We start from the raw sequence: 25,597 nt of genomic DNA, 5'->3' as shown, positions 1-25,597 counted from the left end.
CCATAAAAATGGCTGTTGGGGCGCCTGGGTGGCTCAGTTGGTTGAGCAGCCGACTCTTGGTTTCTGCCCAGGTCATCATCTCAGGGTTGTGAGATCGAGCCCCTCATCAGGCTCCATGCAGGAAGTCCGCTGGAGATTCTCTGCCTCACTGACTCCCTCTGCCCCTCCTGCCATTCTCTCTCTCTCTCTCTCAAAATAAATAAATAAATCAATCTATAAAATGAATGTTGATGCAAGGGAAATTGGACCAGGAAAGGAAAGTAAAATATTTTCCATCTCAGTGTTCTGTCTACCTAAGAGAGCTTAGGTAGGGATTATTATACTCAATATTCAAGGAAAGTTATTGTCTTGTATGTTTTTCCCCTTCTGGAGCATAAATTTGTCATAGTCTGTCTTTTTATCCTGTTTGGGGTGCTGACAGTGGTATTGGATGTGTCTGTTCCAGATCACCTCTGTTATATCTTATGTATACTCCTCATGATTTTCAGTTAGAACTTCAAAAAAATGTCTTAAGATAATATACTAATAAGGATTTTATTATTTAAATTTTCCATATTTTTTTTTTGGTAAAGAATTAGTCTCTCCTCCTACCCCTCTATTTTGACCATGAACAAATGCAGCAGATTTGAGTTACTGTGGTTATTCTCCTGTCACAAGTTCCCCTACAATGTCGGCTACTGCTCTAAGAACATGTTCATTTTAGATAATGAGCACCCACTGGAAGCTCCAACTCACAGTACAAAATGTTAAGCAATGTAACTGATTCAAAGATAAGTAAGATGATCTCATCAACCTGCCCTTTAATTATCTTAGAAGCAACTCAAGGAGACTGATATTTATGCAAATAATAAAAGGGTATAAACACAAAGGGGGGGGAATGATGTACATAGGCTGCCTGGAAAAATAGCTACCTTCTATGATTCCAAAGTGGAAGTTTTGTTTCCTTTACATTTGATCATAAATGTGTTTGATAAGCATAACCCCTCTGAAATCTAGGATGGTGCTGAGTTTAGCCAGAGAAAAGATCCTTTTAAAGGAAGGTCTCAAATGATATGACCAATGCATTTCAGAAATCCTTATAGATGGGGGTAATAAAGAAAGTTATATACCACACCTAGACTGCCTTCTCCCCTGCCTTCACACCATCTCACAAAGTTTCCTGACACTGCAGTCTCCTTAGCAAGTTTCTCTTTTTCTGTGCATCTTTCAGATGTTGATTCATACAAGGCAAAGCATATCCCCCAAAATACTTGTTTAATGAATGCATTGAAATGCATTGAAAATGAATCCTTAATTTGGTAACATACTAATTTTGCTAATTGGGAAAATTAGTAACGTCTTTGGAAAGACTCTCTGAAATTGAATTAAATGACAACCTTGAGCCACAAAGAGTTAAAAGAGAAAAGTAGCAGTTAACCTGATGCTCTCTCCAGGTTATAACCAGAAGTAAAAGGCAATTCAAAGCTTGAGAAGAAGTTTGTCTACAAAACTGGCTTTTGAATTGATTTTGGAAACCGCATATCCTAAGGGTATTTAAGATTAGTAGATTCTCCATATGAGTTTGCTCTCTATTGGGAAAAACTAAATTATTTGACTGCAGGGATTTTAGGCTGCAAGTCCCAGGGAACTGAAGTCATAATACTTTAAAGTCAGAATCCACATGGGGAGAAGATGGAGGGAAGTTGTCCTAATCTCCTACCTGAAAGGACAAGGAACAGGTGTGCAAGTGTATATACAGTAACTGGCATGCAGAAGACCCTAACAAATATTTCTTTCTTTCTTCTCCAGGCCAGTAAGGAAAGACTGAAATAATTGTCAAAAGTAAGTTCTGAATAGGATAGGTTATTTGAGGGCAGTTGATATTGACATCCCCTCATATCTGATTTTAATGCTACAACTGAAATTTATGAGGACGTAGTTCAGCTAGGTATGCAACTGAAAATTTCATTGTTAAAATATTTACCCATTTTTTTTTATTGCTGTCTAATTCACACTTAAGCAAATAGTGATCGAGTTACTATGACCCAGCAGTCTTTGTGGAAAAATAAGAATAAAATATTGAACTTTCAGAAAAAAACCCAAATGGTTCATTGACTTTGTTTCACCATGGAAAATCACTTAACCTCCCAGTGTCAGTTTATCCATCTGTGAAACGAGAAGGATAATATTTTCTTATGGGGATGTTTTGAAAATTATTTTGCAAATGTAGTGGATGAAATTGTTGCAAGCATCACTGCTCTGTTTCCACTTCTTTAAAGAAGCAGACAATATTATGTATGTACCAGTTGATAGTCAAATTGTCACCTGGGATGAATTATGTATTCTTGTTAGCAGTTGTGTGCTTTTTATTGCTTAAAGAATCCCTCCTCTCTCACATTGTCGAGTTTATGTGTTACATCAATACTTGGGAATCTGAGCAAAATATCTTAAAATCATTCTGAGCTTCATATTTATGAACTGGTAATCTGATATCTCTGGTAATTATTCCTTCTTTCTGTTTCAGTTCATGTTTTCTCTTATATGGTTTTTCGCCTCACCTCACTTCACAAGATTGATAGTTTTCCACGTTTCCCTGCTAGAGGTCACCTTTGAGCTGAAGGCAAAACACATCCCACTCTGGCTCCTGTTGACTTCTAAGTCGACTATCAGAGAATTTATTCCAGACATCTCCTAACCTCAATTTAAAAACTCCACCCTAAAGATTACAGGGAGATATCCTGGGGAGTTGCCATAGTGACTCTAAGAGGTTGGCATTGAGAAGACAAAGCTACTGATATCAGATTTTATACTTGATAGGCTTAATTATATAACATGGTCATGAACCTCTGCGCTTGTGTCATTCAGGTCTGGAAAGAAATTTTCCCCTTCAGGCTCTTCTGTCTCTTATGGTGCCAATCAACAGGCTTCTTGGTAATAAGATCCTTTATGCCAATAGCTCCAGCATAACCTCAAGTGGTGCTTGTGGTAATGATAGAATCATTACAAAACTAAAGAAGAAAAGGGAAATATATTTCATGGGTGTGATTAAGTCATCATAATGTTCTTGCATATGTAAATTATCCTTGACTTAATGAACTACCTTGCTCACATAATAGTATTTTAACCTGGCTCTGGAAAGTCATTTTTTACCCATGTTGATAATTGTTACCAGACTTGGCAGATCTCATCTTCAGATCATCTCACTGAAGTGAAATTTATGTATTATGTTTCCATGTGCATGAATTTTGTTTTAACTACTAGAAGTGTTCTTATTAGGTAAAGCTATTATATGAATTATTTTAATAAATTAGTATGATACTTAGGAAGATAGAATACTTGATTATATTCTAATGATATCCAATTTGACAAGGGTCATTTAAAATATGTGCTTTTTTCTTGATTATAAAAGAAATATATATTCATTGGGGAAAATCAGGAAACTAGAGAAAGGAACAAAAGAGGATATTATCTCTATCTCCTAGGTTAATCTCTTTAAGATTTTGATAGATATTCTACAAGATGAACACTTTTTGAAAAATACTTACATTGTTTTCTCCAACACATTTCATGTTTCTAAAAACAGCTACATCTACAAGAAGCTCTGGTAAAATAGGATTCTTTTTTTTATTTCTTTTATCAGAAATTGAATCTAAAGTTCTAGTATCCATTTTTCATACTTTATTCAGGATTATAAAAGCTACCGGGGAAGTATTTTATCTGCTGCTTTAGAGAGTTCAATTCAGCCAAAATTATTCCAGTGCCTTATTTTCAAAGATGAATAGAGCCACCCTATATAATTAATGCAAGGCCAAAGGAAATTAATGATAATCATGTTACTATTTGAATATAAATCTTCATGTGTGCCTAGGAGGCAAAGAAGGTTTTCTGGAACACATAAGGGAGTATGAAGGAGTCTTAATGGTATGCAAAACTGTTGTCCCCTGATTAAAGATTTTCAATTTTTTTTGTTTTTGTCTTTTTGTAATATATAGTTTTATTGTTGTTTGGTTGGTTTAATTTTTTGGGAGGGTGAGAAGTTAAGTCCAATGTAGCTCTTGGGAAATTAATCATTTTATAACCTTCATTTAATCAACATTTTCTTTAATCCCCTTTTAGGCAGCCAAGGGCAGTTTCCACTAACGCAGAATGTAACCGTTGTTGAAGGTGGAACTGCGATTTTGACCTGCAGGGTTGATCAAAATGATAACACCTCCCTCCAGTGGTCAAATCCAGCTCAACAGACTCTGTACTTTGATGACAAGAAAGGTGAATACATTTTCTTTTCAATGTTTTAATCATATTCTGAAATATCTTAATTATAATGAATTTATTTTTCTGAGATGATTCAAATTATTCGCTTTGATTACCAAACTGCTGCTGCTTGTATTTAAACATGTTAAATATTAAATACTTTAGTTTGCAAGTCATAAACACTAAAGATAACCTATGTCAACTTTTTAATAAAATAAACAGTCTCAATTCTGTTTCAAAAATCGTTTTATGCTTTCTCTTAACCATTATCTTCTCTCTAGATATCATAGTCCTTCATTCTTGTAGTTGCCTTGTATTTAGATTAACTGTTTTTTCCTCACTCCAGGATATATATATATATATATATATATATATATATATATATATATATATATATATATGATAATATATATATGATAATCACTACATATATATATATATATACATATTTTATTAACCTTAGCTTAATATATTTAGAAGATGCTGTATGATTTTGGAAAGCTTTGCGATTTTATTCTTATGAATGGGAAGGAAAGTAAGAATTGTAGAAACATTTCCCATAACAAGTTTAAGTAACTTCATGTTTCAAAATAAAGAACTGAAATTTAAAAGATGTATTTACTTCAAGTGGAGTTAGACTTCATTAATTAACTGGGCTCCTAATTGGATGATAGATTTTGATTAAAGTTTTTTTTAGAAAAGTAATGAAATTCATAATATGTAATTCAAGCAAACAACTAAAATATACACCGAATTTCCATCCTTCATCCATCATTATAAACATTAGGAGGAAAAGTGAGTTCGTGAACTATAATAAAAATATGGAGCTGTTGCTATAGATAAATTTAAATTATATAGAATATAAATATCTATTTATATATTTGCTATTCAGCACAGTCTTAATATCTGGATTTCTTATGAATCTGTGTAGATACCAGTAAGATAATTTGAAATCAATTCCATTTTAATGGTTAAAGTGTAGTTAAATTAGTCCAATAAATGTGCCCATTTGCCCTAAAATAGGAATTCTGTATTTTTTTTATCTTGCTGTAGTTTTCCATCTTTGATGTACTCTAGTTTTAAAATGAAATTTTTATTTAAAATTTTAATATATAGTGAAGGATTGATTAAAAATTTAATTATTGGCTCAAATAATTTTTGAGGTTTTCTTCATAAAAGGTGTTAGAGTTGGTGAAGAGATAAAATCCCTGCCTTCAGAGGACAGACAGTCTAATAGGGGACAGATGATAAACACATGAACAAAATATATTTTAGAATACATTAGTAGGGGTCAAATGTTCCCTATCGCAATAGATAAAAAGATGCATAGATAGTTGATAAATAAGTATGGAAAGAGAGGGAGAGAGAGAGAGGGAGGGAGAGAAGGAGGGAAGGACAGAGAGATTCTAAGAAACTGGCTCAAGTGATTGTGGAGGCTAGCAAGTCTGAAATATGCAAGGCAGGCCAGCCGACTAGAGACCCAGGAAAAAGTCAGCATTGCAGCTCAAGTCTGAAGGCAGTCTGGAGACAAAATCCCTTCTTCCAGGGATCTCAAATGTTTTCTCTTAATGCTTCAACTGATTGAACAAGGCCACAGCAGGTTAATCTGCTTTACTCAAAGTGTACTAACTTAAACTAATCTCATCTAAATATATCTTCACAGCAGTATCCAGACTGGCATATGACCAAATATTGGGGTACTGTGGCCTAATTAATTGGTTGAATTTGCAATTGAGTATCACAGAGGATCAGGCCAGCATTTCTGTAGAATCATATTACTTAGAAAGAGCTTTTATTTATTGTTTTATTTTGTCCTTTGAAAGACAAGTGCAGCAGGTATCACTAATGGCCACATTGTCATAGAAGCATATGGGAGGATGGGGTTAAAGGTCCCACAATTATATGAGTTTTAAAGTTAGTATGGTGATTTAAACATTGTGACTCAAATATTGGCCAGACTTATAGCCAATGTGGTGACTCCATATTTATGTTTTGATTAGAATGTTTGATGTGTAATCATGTTTAACATGGACTTTTAGTCGTGGTTTTTTTTTTTTTTTTTGGTACTTTAAGACTATTTTAAAGAGTCTGAAAATGAATTTTGAAATGTTCATCTGCTAAACACTCACTATAGCAGTATTAATATAATTTTATTCCCTATTAATATTATTGATTATTTAATGCTTCTGATTATGGACTTTATTATCCCAGTTAGAAATTTTTAAACATATTTTGTGAGACTATAAAATATCTCTTTTCAATTTGAAAAATATAAGAAATATCTAATGTGATATTTTAAAGCTTTTTTAAAAGAAAGGATATTCAAGAATAAAAATTTGATTTTATGAATTAATTAATTACTTTAAAGTTGTATAAATATAACCGACATAAACTAGCTTGTATTTCACGTATATTCAATAGAAATGAAAGTTATGTAGCAAAAATGAAGCTTGAAGACTACCTTTGATTTCACTGGTTCATAGTAAAAAATACAAGTTTTATCATGCTAATATTATATTAGCTTTATATTTTGACCTTAATCTTACTAGTGCTTTTGGGATAGTGAAGACAAATCTAAAAAAATGTGCTGGTGTTTACTTTTCTTTGCTTCTTTATGGTATTTGGAGGAGTTTGTTGTTGTTTTTTAAATCAAGTGATCTCTGTTGCTTTCTAAAGAATGAAATCACATTGGGACGCCTGGGTGACTCACTCAGTCCTTTGAGTTTCCTACTCTTGGTTTCAGCTCAGGTCATGATCACAGCCTCTACGGGAGTCTGCTTGAGGTTCCCTCTCTCTCTCTTCATCTGTCTGCCCCCATTGCCCTCTCACTCTCACTCTCTAAAATAAATCAATCAATCTTAAAAAAAAAAAAAATGAAGTCCCTTTAGTTAAAAAAAAATACATAAGTCACACACAGAGATTTAACAACCTCTTTTTGCTGTTAGTAGTTATTACAAGTATTTGTCAATAAATACCTAAATGTATATAACCAAATATAAGGTGACATCAATTTTAAGGAAATTTCTCACTTTCCCAATGATGTAAAGCAAGAGAAAATGCTTTGGGGACACAGTCATTTAGAGATGCTCATGGAACAATTAAATAGATGGTTATACTATTTAATTTCTTAATTTGAGTATATGTGTGTATTTAAACTAATACAAAAACATATATTCACTTAGAGATACTGCTTTTCCATCCTGGCATTTAATGAAATAATCTTGCTTAGCAGCACTTTTTTCAAAGTGTAGGATACTATCAATGAGAAATTTGTCCCGAGTAACAACTATGAATTTTTATGACAGCAGAACAATTTTTGTGTTGTTCATTCATCCTGCAGGAGTATAATAATGATCTCTACTATGGAACAACTGATTGTACTGCTTTTTAAGAAGATCTTTGAGAGTCATGTTTACAGTGACATCTACAATTGTGAGGTCAAATCCTCAGGCACAAAAACAAAATCTATACGAAATGTCTTTGCCTCCTTTTTCAGTGATTTCATTAGTTATTCTTTATAGAACATCTAAAACCAGAATTTTTTCAGGGTATTTCAAGCTAGTGTGTCTTAGGATCCTTTTGAAAAAAAAAATAGCAACTTGTAATATAAGATTTGCAAAGACTTGGAAATAAGGCAGCCCCTCTTTCCTGAGGGATAATTATGGTAGGAAAGATCCATCATGTCATATTTGGGATATATAGCAACATATTCCTTCATCTTACTGCTGTAAAATAGCAACATCTGATCATACGAATCGCTGTAGTATGCACTTGCTTTATTTAATTTTTTTCTTTACCAATTGTTATAACGGCTTAAGGTTATGTTGAAAAAAGCCAGTGTGTGTGTGTGTGTGTGTGTGTGCGCGCGTGTGTGTGTGTAGTATAGCCAGTTTGTTTTTGATATTAGACTGCTTCTAACTCTAGCTCTATTATGGTTTTAATAGTCTGTTTCAACAGGGGCGCCTGGATGGTGGGTGGTGCACTGGGTTAAGGTCCAACTCTTGGTTTCTGCTGAGGTCATGATCTCAGGGCTGTGGGATCCAGTCCCAAGTCAGGCTCCGTGCTCAGCAGGGAGTCTGCTTGAGATTCTCTCTCTCCCCCACCAGTTCCCCCTCAAATAAATAAATAAATCTTTAAAAATATAGTCTGTTGCAACAGAATAACAGAAAGTTTTGAATAATAATAAAAAAAAAACCTTTCATGAACCGCAATCTAACATGTCTATTCCCTCACAAGTCATTGGCTCAGTTCCTATGTGATGTCTTAGTGGAAGGAATCCTTGACTGTGATGTCCATCAAATGCAAGAGTTTGAAAATGAAAGCATTTTTTTGAAGATGCCACATTACAGTTCCCCCCCTCCCCCACATGGTCTTTTTGTGTGCCTTCACCTGCCTTACCTCAAGCCTAAGTCTTATCTTGAGCAAACAAACATGCCATATTGTGCCAGAGCCTAAGTGCAGAAGCTAAGCATGAGTTAGCATGATGAGAGTAACACACACATGCTGTGCCAGTGACAACTGCTCAGGAGAACAATAGAGAAAATAGTGATTGTCTGTGTCACTGATTGCACCAGCTTCTACAGGTGGCTGCTACTTTTAAATAAAGGCTCCATCCTTAATTCTGTTCTTATTTCTGCCTTACACTATATTGCCTCTTGTTTGTGGGAGCTTTCAAAACAGAATCTTTCAAGGGTATAGAGTATCATGGTGTTTTAATTGTGCCTCGAATGAGTTTAAAATGCAGCTGAGGTTGAAAAGCTTTGGGTTGAGCAACTCAATTTTTACAGGAGTTCTGTATCCCTAAGTTTAGGTTTTTGTACTGATATCGCTTATCGAGAAGGGGGGGGGAGGAAGGAGAGCAAGTTGCTCAGAAGAATGGAACAGGTGCTTCTCTTTAGCATTGCCACTGCCACTCTGAGTCTCGAGGCATATTCTGAGAAGCCTCTCATGCTATCTGGAGACACAGGTCTTCAAGGGTCCTTCCTGCCTTTGAGGGTTGAACAAATAACTCAGGATGGTGGCCCATTGCTCCAGTTGGAATTGGGAAAACCTTTCTTGTTTACTTGGAATTATCACTAAAGAAAAGCATGCTGTGAGTGGGCAGTTGGTGATCAGCTGAAGGAGAATTAAGCTGAGCCCTTTCCTAGGAGTCTCGATCAGGGAGGTTAAATGTGAATATTCAGGAATCTCTTCTCAAAAGGAGGCAGGTGTCCCGCGGGGACTGTCTAAAGTGAAACTAATATTGTAAGATTTCTCAGTCAGGTAAAATAAAGAGGGAGGCAGTGAATTCGGCAATAAAAATCTGAGCTTTGGCTACCGTGAGCACACTTAATGGGATCCGTAGCTTCCTTAAATGGAGAATTAAGGATCAAATTCTCAAGACAATTTGTCCACGGACATTCAGCTAATGATAGGTAATGAAGAAATTTGAATCCAGGTGTGGCCTCTGCGTTAGTTTTAACTGGAATACCCCTGAGAACAAAGGCATCTGCCACCAGGTCAGATTAAGTATACCACAAGTGGCTTCTGCCATTGATATCAGCAGCTGTCTTTTAGGTAAAGAGCAGCAGTTCCTTTCAAAATATCGAAGACATACATAGAGCAAGACAGAGAATGCATTATAGTCAGCACTGCCCAAGAGAATTTTCCATGACAATGACATTGTTCTGCATCTGTGCAGAACAAAATTCTGTAGCCAACATATTTAATTTTTTAAAATTGAATTAATGTGAATATTTAAATTTAAGTTAAATAAAAAATAAGATCAAAATTTAGTTTCTCAGTCACACTGGCCACATTTCTAGTACGCAACAGGCACGTGTGGTTACTGTTTTGTCAAACATAGTTCTAGATGCTGATTCACTCCTTAGAAGCCATAATAGACCTTGTCTAATTCCAGCTTTGACTAGTAGAATATGTATTTTCCAACTGAGAAAACCCTAGGTCATTATAAGTACATGTATTGAATATTAAATAAATGACATTTGCTGTTTAAGTTGCATAGCTTTATTTTTTTTAAAGATTTTATTTATTTATTTATTTGACAGAGAGAGAGAGCACATGCAAGGGGAGCAGCAGGCAGAGGGAGAGGGAGAAGCAGGCTCCCCATAGGGCAGGGAGCTCGACGTGGGGCTCAATCCCTATAACCACTCTATTCCAAATGTTTACCTACTACTATTTATAACAGATGTGGGGAGAATTGTGTGCAGATCCTTAACCGACTGAGCCACCCAGGCTCCCCTAAGTTGCATATCTTTAATGGTGACATTGTAGCATCGGAGACAGGAGTCAGATATAACTTCTTTCCTGCCTCTGACACCAACTAGCAGAGTAAAAAAGGGGCTTATTGACACCTGACCAAATCAGATGTTCCACTATTTGGATCACATTTTTTTGGATTGCATTTTTAACAATTTCCCTGTCTACTTTCTGTGCACCTGAAAACCAAAAATCATTAACTTATAGAGTGAATATTCAGTTACAGTTCCATTTCATTTTTGCATAGTTGCTGTATGAAGACTTTTTCTATAATACTTAAAAACCTGCAAATCTAAATATAAAATAAAAATTAAGAGGATGACATTACTGGTTCTTATGGGTCAGAGGGACCTAGAATAGACATAACTAACTAATTCACTTGTTATGCTTCTCTTCTCTTTCTTTTTATGCAAATCTCACCACATCTGTTATAAATAGTAGTAGATAAGCATTTGGAATAGAGGGGGTATAGGGAGACAGAGAAAACAGGGAGTAGAATTCATTGAAACACCACAGGAATGCTGTGTGGCATTTGGCAATGGAAATAAAAAAAAAATCAATTAGATCATTGCGTCTGTTTCTCTGCAGGTGTGGGGAAAAAAAAACAATTGAAGCAGTACAGTCTGATCACTTAATGCTCAGGAAAAGAACACTTCAATTCCTTCCTATTATTGACAAAAAATACTTTGGACAAACATCACCAAGGGTGCATAGCGTATGCATTCAACAGACATATCTCTATGTGCTTGTATTTGTTTTTATATAAAAATGCAAAATACATAACTTTCTGTGACATTTCTCTTCACAGTGGTTTTGCTTTTTTGAATTACGTTTGAATGAGTCTCAAATATTTCCTGAAGAAAATTTCATTACTGGGGGAATGAAAATAAAATTTTATTAAGGGCATAACCAGAAATCACTGGTGTTAATTATCTAATTATTCTGCCAATAATTTTACATTAATACTGGGGGCAGTGGGACAGAAAGAACATGCATAAGGTGTCCTAGAACAAGGAGTGATAAAGAGAAGAAAAATGAGATGGACCTGAAATGAAGGTACAAGTTTTCCTGGCTCTGTACCAACCAATGCCTCCTGACTGTATCCTTACCCATGACTGGTTTCAATCAAGTGACAGACATTATAATGTTAAAAATTAACTCAGTAACGCAGGTGTTAAGGTGGCCAATATTACCCTTCTTTTTGCTTTCTTAAAATTGTTTTAAATATTATGTATAAGTTACAATAAAGACATGGAATTAATGATGACAACTTGAAGTTAGACAATACAATTTTTCAATAACTTTCATGTTTTTAATTTCTCATTGTATTCACAGCCATCCTGTACAGTAGGCAGACCCATTTTATATACAAAGAAATTGAGGCATGTAGATTTGAATAACTTGAGTAGTAAATGACAAAACAATGATGAGACTGAGTTTTCTTTCAATGTGCCTAATTCACTTTATGCTGTATTATTCTGGTAAGGACTTCATTTTACAAGCGTTTTGGATTTTGTTTGTTTGCAATTTTCCTGTGAAAATTATCACTTCTTTTTGGTCTTTACTCCAAAGTCACCTTCTCAGCAATAGATCTGAGTACACTTTATTTCATATTTCAACTCCATCATACTACAGTCATTTCATATGTATCAGCAGATTTCCTAGTCAATGCATGCATATTAAATGAGTTTGAATCAAGTTACCATTAAAAAATTATGCTCTTGAGTTAATAAAGAATGAACACACTATATACAGACATACAGGCATAATTAAAGGAACTAGTCAATGTGATGCAGCACCCAGGAGCTAGCCATAGTAGGAAACCATCCCACCCTCAGCCCTGAAAAGGAGACAGAAAGAGCAAAAGCTACAATTGTGGGAAGAGGCTTCTGGTTAGAAGCTCTGACTGGTTGGGAAGGGGGTGCCTGTGGAAATATGTCAGTTGACCTTTCTTTCCTCCTACCTTCTGATTTCTTGACAATACTTGCCATTGTCTGAACCCAAGTGGAAACCACAGGTCAAAGGATTCTGGGTAGTTTACTCTCCCAAGCCAAAGAGCAGGGGGGAGAAAAAAAGATCTAGAAGGATAGGCAGAAAGTAACCAGCACAATTTACATGCATATGCAAAAATTTCTCCCTATCCAATTATTTTCAGTGAAGATAATTTCTACAGAAAACCTTGCATCACTCTGTGCTCACAATTACCTTCAGCAGAATTGTTTCTTTTGGGGAGAAAAAAGTCACAACACTGTTTCTAAAACATATTAATTTTTCAATGTTATATTCGCCAAAGTTAATATAAATGTTAAACTGAGTGCTAATAGATTTTGTAGAGAAATAATTTCCTTTCATTTAATCTTCTAATGATAAAACCATTATGGGAAATTTTCATTAAGCATCAGCAAAATCTTAAGTTATACATAATATACTTTCTTAATCTGTTTATTTTAGTGTAGTTTAAGTCTAGCAATTTCATGAAATACATAGATAACCATATACACTATAAATTGTATTGGTTATATGGTTTTACTGGTTATATGTTAAGCTATAATGGCATCCGGATTTGGAACTTTGACATTCAAAACCACATATGTATGCCTGAATGTTTTCAGCAAATGTTAATTTTTGGATATTTTAGAATTCAGCATAATTTCTGTATTTGATATTATATTTTAGAGAAATTAAGTTTCACTAATATTACTACTTTTTTGATGCTTTTTATAATGCTTCTTTTTAAAAATAGAAGTGAAACATAACACAAATAAGTCAAGTAATGGTAGGTCTCTGAAAATGAGCAAGTTCCTGAATTAAATGCTCTTAGTTATTGCACATTGCAGTTCACTAACATTTTTTTTTTAGCAAAACCCTACAAAGAGAAAAATATTTGAAATATTTTATTCTACCTTCTGATGATTAGCTTTTGTGTTTATCCAGTCATTCATTGAATAAATATTTGCTAACTATCCAAAGTGCGAGGTTGTTTCCAGTTATTGTAGATCTTTGATTTTTGAGTAGTCCTTTCCAGGTTGAATAGAGCTGCTTGAAAGAAAACTTGTCCTGGTTAAAATTAGATTCCCTTCATCTTCTAATTATATGTGTTTCTGGGCATGTATTTTATATCAGTATGTTGGTAAGATATACAGAGTCAGTGCATAGTCAGAAATTGTTAAAATGATCTTAAAACAGCTGAGGAAAAACACTTTTTATTGTGGCAATAAAAAGTGGATGATGACTAGAATCAACCTAGGTGGATAGTCAACACCATAGCATCATCTCTTTCCATCTCCCAAAGCAATTTAAAAAATGCAAACAATGACCAACCAGGTTTTGGGGACTTATCTTTTGTGATATTAAACAGCCTCAATTTGAAGAATTAATAGTTATTAAAGAAAGCAGGTTTCACGAAGTAAATGTTAATCTACAAATATCCAAGCATATTTAATATTTAAAAGATTTCCAAGTGACAATTTCAGTTCAATTCTGTGAAATACTGCTGTGTCCTAGGAATTATGCTGGGCATTGGAACTACTAAAATAAATACGACATCAATTTTGACATCAAGTACCAAGTTGTCATGTATCATCTATATATAGGGATGGTGATGATATAGGGGGAAATTATTGGGTCAAGTATTCTACAGGTAGGTAAATGTAATTCTATTTATTTCATAGTAAGCCTCATCGTAGAGGATGTGACATGCTCAAATAATTGGTAAATATGTCTTCCATGAGCCTAAGAAAAAAATAATTTCACTTGAAATACATACGACTGAAAATATACTTTTTTGATTGAAATGAATTTATTTAAAAACAGTCATAAATAAACTATTATGTATTATTTGTCAAATATGTGAAATAACAGTGTACTGCATGGGGACCTGATTTCCTGGTGCATACTGGTATGGTCTCTATGTTGAAGAGCCTTTTAATCAGGATCCCAACACAGACCATGGAGAATGTAAGATATCCTAAAGTTTTTTAAGTAAATTTCAAAATAGCATTGACATTGTAGTTCTTAGTACATGTAATAAAATAGTAACTATCAAAATACACTATCCATAATGTATAAATTTAATTCTATTTTTAATAACATAATTTTTATTTATACCAATATAATTCTATTTAGATGAAAAATAGTGTTTAAAGTGTTACCATTTAATTTTTAGTGTTTTTACCCATTCTGTGTTTTTCTTAATAATTTATAACGGACTTTGAGACAGTAATATCCCCACCTATAGTGAGTCTACACTATAAAAATAGTGCTAATTTTTTGAGTGTGAAACTGATGAAAACTTAGTTCTAGAACACTAATGTAAAGATTATTCTACTCAAAAACTTGGTCAACTGCATTTCTCTCTTCTAGTTTCAGAATCTCAGTAGGGAGAAATGGACTGGCTTACATTAGAAGCCTCTACTCTGCTTTGCAGTATAACTAGGTGTATGGCCATTGAGCCAGGAAATCACTATAATTTACACCTACTACATTCAATAAATCTCATATTAAACAGGCTCAGTGTGTAGAATCTATGTGGAATATTCTTTTCTCTCAAAAGAATATTTTTTATGAAAATAACTTCAACATGAGGTACAAAACGAATAAGAAACCTCTATTTCAAATATTATAACTTGAATACTCCTAATTACTATAGCCTCTCTTTAATCTCAATGAGCTTTTTTATAAGTAAACTTGGAAGTATTGGTCTAAGTACCAAAATGTAGAAATAAAACACACACATTCATTAATGGTGATACTAATTTAAAAACTATTAAATTATTAGTTTTTTGGTGGAGTCTTTAGGATTTTCTATATGTATAGTATCATGCCATCTGCAAATAGTGAAAGTTTTACTTTTTCTTTACCAAAATTATGTTTTTTTAATTTATTTTTCTTATCTGATTGCTGCTGCTAGGACATTCAGTACTATGTTGAATAAAAGTTGCAAGAGTGGACATCCTTGTCTTGTTCCTGATCTTAGAGGAAAAGCTCTCAGTTTTTGTCCATTGAGTATGATGTTAGCTATGGATTTTTCATGTAAGGCCTTTATTATGTTGAGGTATGTGCCATATAAACACTCTGTTGATAAGTTTTATCATGAATAAATATTGTACTTTGACAATTTTTTTTTACATCTACTGATATGATCATGTGGTTTTTATCCTTTTTCTTTTTAATGAGTATGGATCACATTGATTGATTTATGAATATTGAACAATGCTTGCATCCCTGGAATAAATCCCACTTGACCTTGGTGAATGATTTTCTAAATGTATTATTGGATTTGGTTTGCTAATATTCTGTTGAGGATTTTACATCTATGTTCATCAGAGATATTGGTCTGTAGTTCTCTTTTTTTGTTGTGTCTTTGTCTGGTTTTGGTATCAAAGTAGTGCTGGCCTCATAGAATAAGTTTGGAAGCTTTCCTTCCTTTTTCATTTTTTGGAAGACTATGAGAAGAATAGGCATTACCTCTTCCTTAAATGTTTGGTAGAATTTACTTGTGAAGCCATCTGGTCCTGGACTTTAGTTTGTTGGGAGTTTTTTGATTACTGATTCAATTTCATTGCTAGTAATTGGTCTCTTCAAATTTGCTATTTCTTTCTGATTCAATTTTGGAAGGTTATATGTTTCTAGGAATTTATCCATTTCTTCTAAGTTGTCCAATTTATTGTAGCTAAAAATGTTAATGAATATGATCTACCTTTCAATTTATTCACTTGTGTCTTTTTAAATTAATTTTGGATATTTCCTATATTTATAAAAACTGAGTGTTTTTTGTCCCCCACACCTCTTCAAGTAACATTTCTCCACAATCAAAAAGAATAATACAATGTAGAAACAGCTTTCCCTGAATAAATATTTTTAATGTATTGTTTTATACTGTGTGAGCGTGAAGAGTTATAAATTAGTATAGGCACTCTATTTTCCTTGGTTTATTATTTCTTCAGTCCCAGCAGGCTCTTGTAGCAATCCTTGGAAACAGCAGTAAATGAGCATTTTTGCAGCACTGCGAAGTGTAGGAGGCAGTGTTGTTTTAGTGCCTAAGTGTGGGTGTTCATAAGAATTAAGTCTCCTGGTTTTATGCCTATCTATATTGAGATTAGCGAGTGGACTGAAGTACAAGTGGAAAGTGGAAAGGGGAAATGCTGAATGATTGGTCTATATGCTCTGTAGTATTCACATTGACTTTTTAGAAAGAATGGTAGTAGTACCAATCTAAACATGCTTTAGTATGTTTCCTTTCAAAGCCCCTTCAAATACATATAGCCCACCTTTCTTTTGATGCTGAAAATTGCATGCCGCAAGACTGAATGGCCTATTTCCTAATTGTGAATTGTGATAAAAACATGTTCTAGGGACCAGTAACTATGCTCTCCTATGAAAATGATAATTGTTTATTATTCACTTTTTTTTTTTTTGGTAGCTTAAAATCCTACCTCATGAACTTTTGCAAACATTTTAGAAGAGTTGGTTGGTTAGAGTTTATAGGCTTCATAGCACAGCTGAGTTTAAATTCCAGTTGCATCATGGATTTCTGTGTGATTATGAACCAACCTTGACCAATTACATAAAGCAATTTCAATTCCAGCCTATATGCCTCTGGAGGTCAATGTGTTGTGAAGAGCCACATGCTGCTTTGTCCAGGTTTGCAGGCTGGAACTCTTTTTAGAGTATTTTTGAGATTTTTGCCATATTGGAAAATCAGATGATGCAACATCAAAAAAAAAAAAAAAGTCTGCCATTGAAGTCTTAAGTAATTTCAGTCTAACAGGAATTTGAGATCATAAATACTCTCTTTAGACCAAAAGTGTCTGTGAATGGGTATATATCTAAAAAAGGCCTTTTCATAAAGCAGAAGTATATTTAAATGACGATATCCAGTGTCACTCTTTCCTGGGTGCTATAACTATGTGAAAGGTGAAATGCAGTGAATGTTTCTAATATGGAGGCTGAGTTACTACTCTAAAGACTTTGGGGAAAGGAACTTGCATTAGGGAGAGATAAATTTTATGTTGAGTGTAAGCTCTGTGGTGCACGATTTTCATAAAGAGATGTTAAGGCTCTCTCACCTGCAGAACTGCCACTGAGATTATGTGACAAAGAGTGGCATAGAGAGAATAGAAGCCAGTCCTGGTAGCCCAGCACTGGCAGCTACTTAAACCAATTATTATTTTTGCCCCTTCTATATATTGACTCAGTATCTATTAAGTCAAAATGTACATTTCTATTTTGTTTATACTTCCTCACTCAATACTCTCCTACTGGTTCTAATAGTGTTTTGAACTTCTTTTTGGGTTTCTCATTATACTACCCTGAATTTTCTACAGATAATTGTGATTGTTTTTAAATAGCCATAGCCCTACTTTAATTTCCTGCCTTAGCGCATGAGCTATGGTAAACATCTTTTTAAAATAGAATTTAAAAAAAATGTCCTGTACTTGAAAAGCTACTTCCCCTAAACAAAAAATAAGAGCTAAGGAAATAGAGAAGAAGAATATATTTGAATATATTTGAGCAAGGAATTGATTGACTGGGCTTGTGATGTAATCAGGCAACCAAAAGTCAATTTCTAGTTTTCAAACCAGGAACAAAGTAATCCGATTATGAGTAGCCATACAGTTGACTATATTATTAATCTATTACTATCTATGTATGTCAGAGAAGGCACGACAAAAGAAATTAGTTATAATTTCTCAGTTTCTAAGGGGATCCTGAGATTATAGATTCAAAATAATTAGTAGATATTTCATTTACTCTATCTTTACAGTTTAATGCTACATGTATCAAACAACTACAGGTAGTAGAGAAAAAGAGAGCTGGTTTTTGTTGTTGCTGTTGCATGCACAGGGAGTTGAAGTGTCCTTTCTGCAACTTTCAGACTAAGGTTCTAGGTGTGGGGAGCTGCAGTAGTGACCACAACAAATAAACTAACCTTATTTGTGGAGCTCAGTCAGTACTTCTCAAATCATCTGTGGTGAGAGACATTTGTTTTTTCCTAAATTAAGCATAAGTGAAACTTTTGTAAAGTACAATAAATATGGATCATTAAAAAATGAAATAATAAAGTGAAAAAATAACAAACTGCAAGTCCCAACTTTTTATTATTATTATTTTCAAAAGAAAAGAATTGTAAAATTGTATGCATTCATTGAGTATGGGTGTATTAGGGATAATACTGAGAATTGCTAATATACTTGTAATTTTTTGTTATTCTACAATCAGAACTAATCAAAAAGTTATAAAATAAAAGCAACTGTTCGTATTAAAAACCTACATGCATACTTTGAATGAACATCATATATATCAATTGTTTAAATTTTAATGTGACACGAGCTCGCTTCCTGCTTGTTAATTTATCTAATCTCTTTGGATTGACTAGCATTTCCTGCAGGGAATGATGTATAATCTAAACTATTTCCATGTCTTATATTAATAGCAGTCATAGTAGAGAAATGAATCTCAGAAAGTATGTTAACAGGATGGAAAAAGAGATTTTGAAGCAATTTCATCAGTCTTAAGATATTCATTTTAAACTTTATACAAATGAGACAACTTTTGCTGCATTTTCAGAATTCATCTTCAATCCTTCATTAGTATCCAGTTCCAGTATTTATCCTATGAAGTTATAGTTAAATACATTTTGATGATAAATATTGATTTCAGGATCCATGAATTTCTGTCTTTTTGATGGAATATATAATTCAAAATGTCCTATCAGTATTGTAAAATGGTCTATGATAACTTCTTGCAAATATCAAAATTATCACGTATTTTACTGATAATTGTACATAATGTATGGATTATGTCTTTAATAATTGTTCTTAACAAGAAGCTCTATTCTTCCAAGCTTCTAACTTTTCTGCTTTGCTCTTCGATCTTACCTGCCATTGCAAAACATGTTGCATTCCTTCCTTGCAAGAAGTATTAAGATCATTGAAGACACAAAATATATCAGATAAGGGGCACCCGGGTGGCTCAGTTGGTTAAGCGGCTACCTTTGGCTGAGGTCGTGATCCCTGGGTCCTGAGATCCAGCCCCACATCAGGCTCCCTGCTCAGCGGGGAGTCTGCTTCTCCCTGTCCCTCTGTCCCCCGCCCCCAACCCCATGCTGTCTCTTTCTCTCTCAAATAAATAAAATCTTCAAAAAATATATATCATACAAATAAGGAAGACCGCTATCTAACATATTTAAAATTTGGGAATGGGATGGTTTTTTATCTTCAAAAATCCTCAACAGAAGTTTTTACATCTATAACCTTTGTGCCTCGGTATGCAGTAGAGTTGTTTATAATCAGTCTCTATCCATGTATCATAAGAAAAGAAAATAATCTTGCATTTAATACATTAGCTTTAACAAAATTCACAAATTTTACTACATTGCCAAGAACCCTGATATTCAGCAGTTATTTTTACTGTATAGCAAGACTTTCTTGATGAAGAGAGCATTTCATTGGTTTATGGTCTGCATTAGCTCCTTAATTAGAGTACTCTAAAATGTTTCCCTGCCATTATAGCTTCCCCAGCTACTTCTACAAAAACCTTAAGCCACAAACCAAATTTGTTGAGACAAGATCACACACTTGAAAGTCATGGCAATGTCAAATTGCTATAAAAGTTTCTAAGCATTTATTCTCGACTTCTGTAGTTATCTCCTTGCAGGTAAGTAATAAAGAGTTTGTAACTGGCACTTTGAGAAGCATTGTTGTTGATGAAGTGGAGATAATGCCTACTTTGCAGAGGTGTGGTTAAGATTACCAATAATCCTGGAAAAGTGCCCATCAAATAGTAGGAACAAATAAAGGAACTATTAAGTTGCATTATACAATTTATACTCTATTTTAAGCAAACCTATAGTTGCAGGAGGGGATAAATAAAAACACTATGTGACCTTAAAAATATGGACATTCCTTTTTTTTTATTTGAAGATTTTATTTATTTATTTATTTAGAGAGAAAGAGAGAACACATGAGTGGGGGAAAGGGACAGAGGGAAAGATAGAAAGAATCTCAAGCAGACTCCGTGCCAAGTGTGGAGCCCAGTGTGGGGCTCAATACCATGAACCTGAGGCTATGACCTGAGCCAAAATCAAGAGTCCAGTGCTCAACTAACTGAGCCACCCAGGTGCCCCCAAAAACGTGAACATTCTTATGGAGAATTGTATTTATCTATTGATACCTTTTCATCTATATGTAGACATATATAAAGGTATGGATATATACTTATGAGTACCTCCTGCAAGAACAACTAACAAACTGCTAGAAAGTGGTGAGAACATAAGCAGAAAAATTATACCAAATTAGGGAGATCAGAAAAAACTCAAATTAGGAGATGGATTTTGAGATTGGTTTAAAAAGATAGCAGAACAAGTTAGTGTAGTTTAAGACAGTGCTGAAATCTTTATGTATTTTGCTGTTGTACTCCTGTCCTGGCACATTATTCTGCACATAGAATGTACTAGGGAAAGAGTGGATAGTCTATTTTGGCTGACAGTGCTTGAAAAGCATTAGCTCATGTAGTACTCACAGCAGAGGTACTATTATGTGCATTTTACGTATAAGTATACTGAAGCAGGGACAAGTTCAGTAACTTGCTCAAATTTAAAATGTGGATGATGATGCATGGATATAACCCTAGACAGTCTGACCTCACTTATAGCCTCTGCTCACCGTTGGATTACAATACCCTCTCCTGGGGAATAAATGGGTGCCAAGAATGGAAAGGTTAGAGTGAATTTATATGGGGAAGATAATAATAGACAGAGGGTCTTTCCAACAAAACCCAAGGTGAGCACAAGGTAAGCTGTGAAGGGTGATTGCAGGAAGGAGGAAGGACTGCCCTGTGCCCCGGGAGGAGGACACCGGCCCTGCTGTGAATGAGGAATTAGAGCCATAAGTGGGGTGGGGAACTAAGAAGAAAGCATGGTAGAGTCTCATTTCATTTCTTGGTTAGGTCTAAAAAGTACATAGAAGGTGAAAATCAATTAAAAGTTTAAACTGTTTGAAAGTACCTTAAAAACCCATCTTGAATGTGAGAAGCAAGACCGTCTAAGGAAAGAACAGCTATGCATGCTTCATATCTCACTTCTGGTTTTGGGTATTGGCTTGCTGAATGGAGTAGTAGTCTTTCCCATACCAAAGTGGGCCAGGTAATTCAATTGAGAACCAGTAAGAACCCAAACCAGGGGGGCACCTGGGTGGCTCAGGCCGTTAAGCCTTTGCCTTACGCTCAGGTCATGATCCCAGGGTCCTGGGATAGAACCCCATGTTGGGCTTCCTGCTCATTGAGGAGCCTGCTTCTCCCTCTCCCTCTGCCCCACCCCCATGTTTATTCTCTCAATCTCTCTCTCTCCCTGTCTCAAATAAATAAAATCTTAAAAAAAAAAAACAGGAAAAGAAAAAGCAATTGTAAGAAACACTGAGATCTTTGAATTTATACTTGTAATAGAGTAGCTTGATGTATAATTGGAGGGCATGGGGAGGAGTCAGGAATGATCATTGATAACTCACGTCTCAAACCTCTGTGAATGTGATGCCGTAAGCAGAAGTAGGGACTTTGGGAGGAGGTGAATGTGAGGAGAAAGAGTCAAATTAGTTGAAAATAGGGAGAATAATTATTTTTTGAAAACTTTCAAAAGCAAGAGTAATTTGTGTTGATAATTATGATTTGTATACACAAATGTATGTATCATATAAACATGTATATTCGGTTTGGATATTTGAGAACGATATAAAACTGATAAGCATTTAAAGTAAAATTATCTTGAGAATATGTAGTCAGATCACAGCAGAAAACATATGACACCATCAAAATGTTCAAGTTAGGAGGGTTTAATAAGGGTACTGTTATCAAGGTGTGGGATTGAAGTTTGAGGGAACCGACAAAAGACCAAGGACTCAGGGACCAACAATGCGAGAAACTATTCCCCAAGCCTGAAATAACACTTGACCTAAGCTGTAACTAAACATGCAGTCACCTCCAGAGCCAAAAGAAACACCCTACTTCTCCCTTCTACCCTGCAGTCTCCTGCCTTTGCCTCTCTTTGGCTGAATATAATTGTTAAGCTGGGGAAATGCATTCCATAGGAGTCAGCTGCTCAGGCCATATGGAGTGCGAGGGGTGAAAATAGTGAAATCAGACACAACCAGAATGACTAACAAAATTGTTCGCTGAAGCATCTTTTGAAAAGGGTTATCTGCAGGATTTGGAATATGTCTTACTAATGAACTAAATGAACATTTTCTTTTTTTTTCTTTTTTTTTTTTTTAAGATTTTATTTATTTATTTGACAGAGATAGAGACAGCCAGCGAGAGAGGGAACACAAGCAGGGGGAGTGGGAGAGGAAGAAGCAGGCTCCCAGCGGAGGAGCCAGATGTGGGACTCGATCCCGGAACGCCGGGATCACGCCCTGAGCCGAAGGCAGGCGCTTAACTGCTGTGCCACCCAGGCGCCCCTGAACATTTTCTAAACGATCTTTAAAAAAAATTATTTAAGAGAGAGAGAGAGAGAGGAAGAGAGAACATGAGAGGGGAGAGGGTCAGAGGGAGAAACAGACTGCCCACTTAGCGGGGAGCCAGATGCAGGACTCGATCCCAGGACTCTGGGATCATGACCTAAGCCAAAGGCAGTTGCTTAACCAACTGAGCCACCCAGGCACCCTAAACAATCTTTTTTAGAGTCACTGTGTGCAGACACTTTGAAATACTAGGTCAGGTATTAAAGCTTACTCTCAATGCTATAAATGCTTGTTAGATGTTTTCTTTACTGGTAAGAAATATGGATTATATTCAAAATAATTTAGAGTATCAACTATTTTAATTAATAATTGCTATGTTTCACAATCCCAGTAATATATCTTTGCAAGTAAAATAGTATAGCTAAGAGAGTAGTTTTATAACTATATCAAGACAGTATAATTACTGACCTTTTGTTTTATTGCATACTTTTATAGAAATTTAACATATTTAAAAAAACACCTTGTCATTCCGATATGACTCATTTATTGTGAATTTTCTAAGTACATTATCAATCACTTTTCTTGGAGAATTATAGAGCACAAATAAATTAATCATGGCATATGTGTAATTATTGGCAAGCTGGACTCTACTTTTTGTATAAAGCTACCCACTACACTATTTAATGAACAAATGCATTTAGATTTAATCATTACTTTGTACGATATTTCTATTAAAATAATGACAAATTTCATTTTCATATTTCAGTCATTAAAAAACAGCAATGAAGTTAATGGTTTTCCTGATTATAGGCTTTATTTTTTTTCCAAAGAATTTTATCACTTATTCCTTCATGACTAGCATACATACATATAATAGGGATTGTTTTAATATGCAGAAATTGTTAAGGGAAAGCATGAACTACTTCCTTTTTCTCTTATTTTCAAAATTAAAAGATTCCCCCTACAGTTACCAAATGATAGTGAGGAAATGAAGGATAGGGGGCAGAAACGAATAAGCACTTAAAAAAAAAATTAAACCATGGGGAATTTCTGGAAGATTTATAACCATATTGGCTCATTGATTACTCAGATGGCAGAAAGATATTCTCAGTGTGCGCTCTTTTATCCTAATGAAAAAGACGATTAACCCACCTCAAAATGTATATTAAAAGTTTTATTTTTGTTAAACGCAGAGCTCTGTTTAACCCATTTGGAGAATAGGTCTCTATTTGAGAATTAGCTACCACTTTTAAAGAAGTATCACCGCAATTACAAATCAAGGGGAAATTAGAATTGAGAGAGCATTGTTATATTCTGATTGCAAGGTAAATGTAGTCAGGAACTATTGGGTTCTTTGTGGTCCAGAGATTATGCAGAAAATTCTAATTTCAGTAAGTTACCCGAATTGACCCCCAAATGGAAGGTCACATAAGCAGGCTAGAAATTGCATCAAGGATGACGAAAAGCACCATTAATACTGCCTCTTTCAATGACCTTACAGTGAGAGTATTAAGGAAATCACAGTAGGTTTCATTGAGATCATTCTTTTTATTGAATAAAATTGAACATTTAAGTAAATGAATAATCATTTTTGGACAACATAATATGAAAATATATGACCATAAAAACTTGATAGCCCTCCAGCAGTGCTTGTGGAAATTACAATCTCTTACAAATGTTATAGTGGGTGGTAACTCAGTAGAAAATTATAATGGCTGTCTAACTTCTAGTACATTTCATTTCTAAGACATTTCATAAAACATGCATTTTTATTACTTTTCAGGTGCATGCAGTAATGTATATATACTGCATTGTGTAGTGGGCTGTGTAGAGTCATAAAAATACTGTGATTTCTCTAGATCAAGAAGTCTGACTTTAGAAATTCAAGTGATTCTCAGTAAATTAGGCAACGAGGTAATTTTATGTGTACGAAGCTTAATTATTTTCAACCCATTTTATCACTTTAGAAATACCACTTATTTTATTGTGTAAATAAATAAATAGTAGACCAGAGGGTAAAAAAGGGACAATTGATCAGAGAGTTTCACTTGAAATAGTTTCACGAGGAAAGTCTTCCTGAGGCTTATTTTAATATAAGTGTTTAGAAAGAATAGTGAATGGTTCTGTGCTGTATTTGCCCCGAATACATTAAACCATGTAAAGAAATCTCTATGTATTTCTGCTGGGGAATTTTATACTACTTGAGAACCTACCATCTATAAGATTTCTACTTTATTAAGAAAACAAAAGCCCAAAAATAGAATTGCTATGGTTGCCAAAGATTTCTTAGAGCAAAGGGGAAAAAAAAACAAAAACAAAAACAACATACATTTAGTACTTATATTTTTTCCATTTGACTTTGTTTAAAATGAGATAAATTTTTATTATATACTCACAAGTCTTTAATGTTCATAGATGTTGTATTATCTGTCCTTAAGAATTGTAAATCTAGGCAAAGCAAACTAAACACTATCCTATATGCAAATCAAAGTTTGCCATGGGGCTTTTAATTGGTTATAGTATGTATGGCCTTAAGAAAACTGGCTATAGCACAGCCAAAAAATATATGAATTAAAAATCATCAACTAATAAGAAAGATTTGGGGACATAAACAGAAAAATCTACTTTCTAGTTCTTACTCACATTTTATATAGTAG

At 34.4% G+C, this 25,597-nt stretch overlaps 1 protein-coding gene across 2 annotated transcripts in view; it reads left to right on the top strand.

The window, feature by feature from the left end:
* CADM2 (cell adhesion molecule 2) overlaps positions 1-25,597 on the top strand; it is a 1,025,914-nt gene that overhangs the window by 778,088 nt on the left and 222,229 nt on the right. For both annotated transcript variants that reach the window (XM_045785420.2, XM_045785418.2), the window contains exon 2: positions 4,096-4,245. In XM_045785420.2, coding sequence (XP_045641376.1) covers positions 4,096-4,245 — 150 coding nt within the window. The remainder of the gene's footprint in view (positions 1-4,095; positions 4,246-25,597) is intronic.

Source organism: Ursus americanus, chromosome 4, assembly GCF_024610735.1.
Source record: "Ursus americanus isolate L20-20 chromosome 4, mUrsAme1.1.p, whole genome shotgun sequence".
NCBI classification, from domain to species: domain Eukaryota; kingdom Metazoa; phylum Chordata; class Mammalia; order Carnivora; family Ursidae; genus Ursus; species Ursus americanus.
This window is presented reverse-complemented; position numbering and strand designations above follow the sequence as displayed.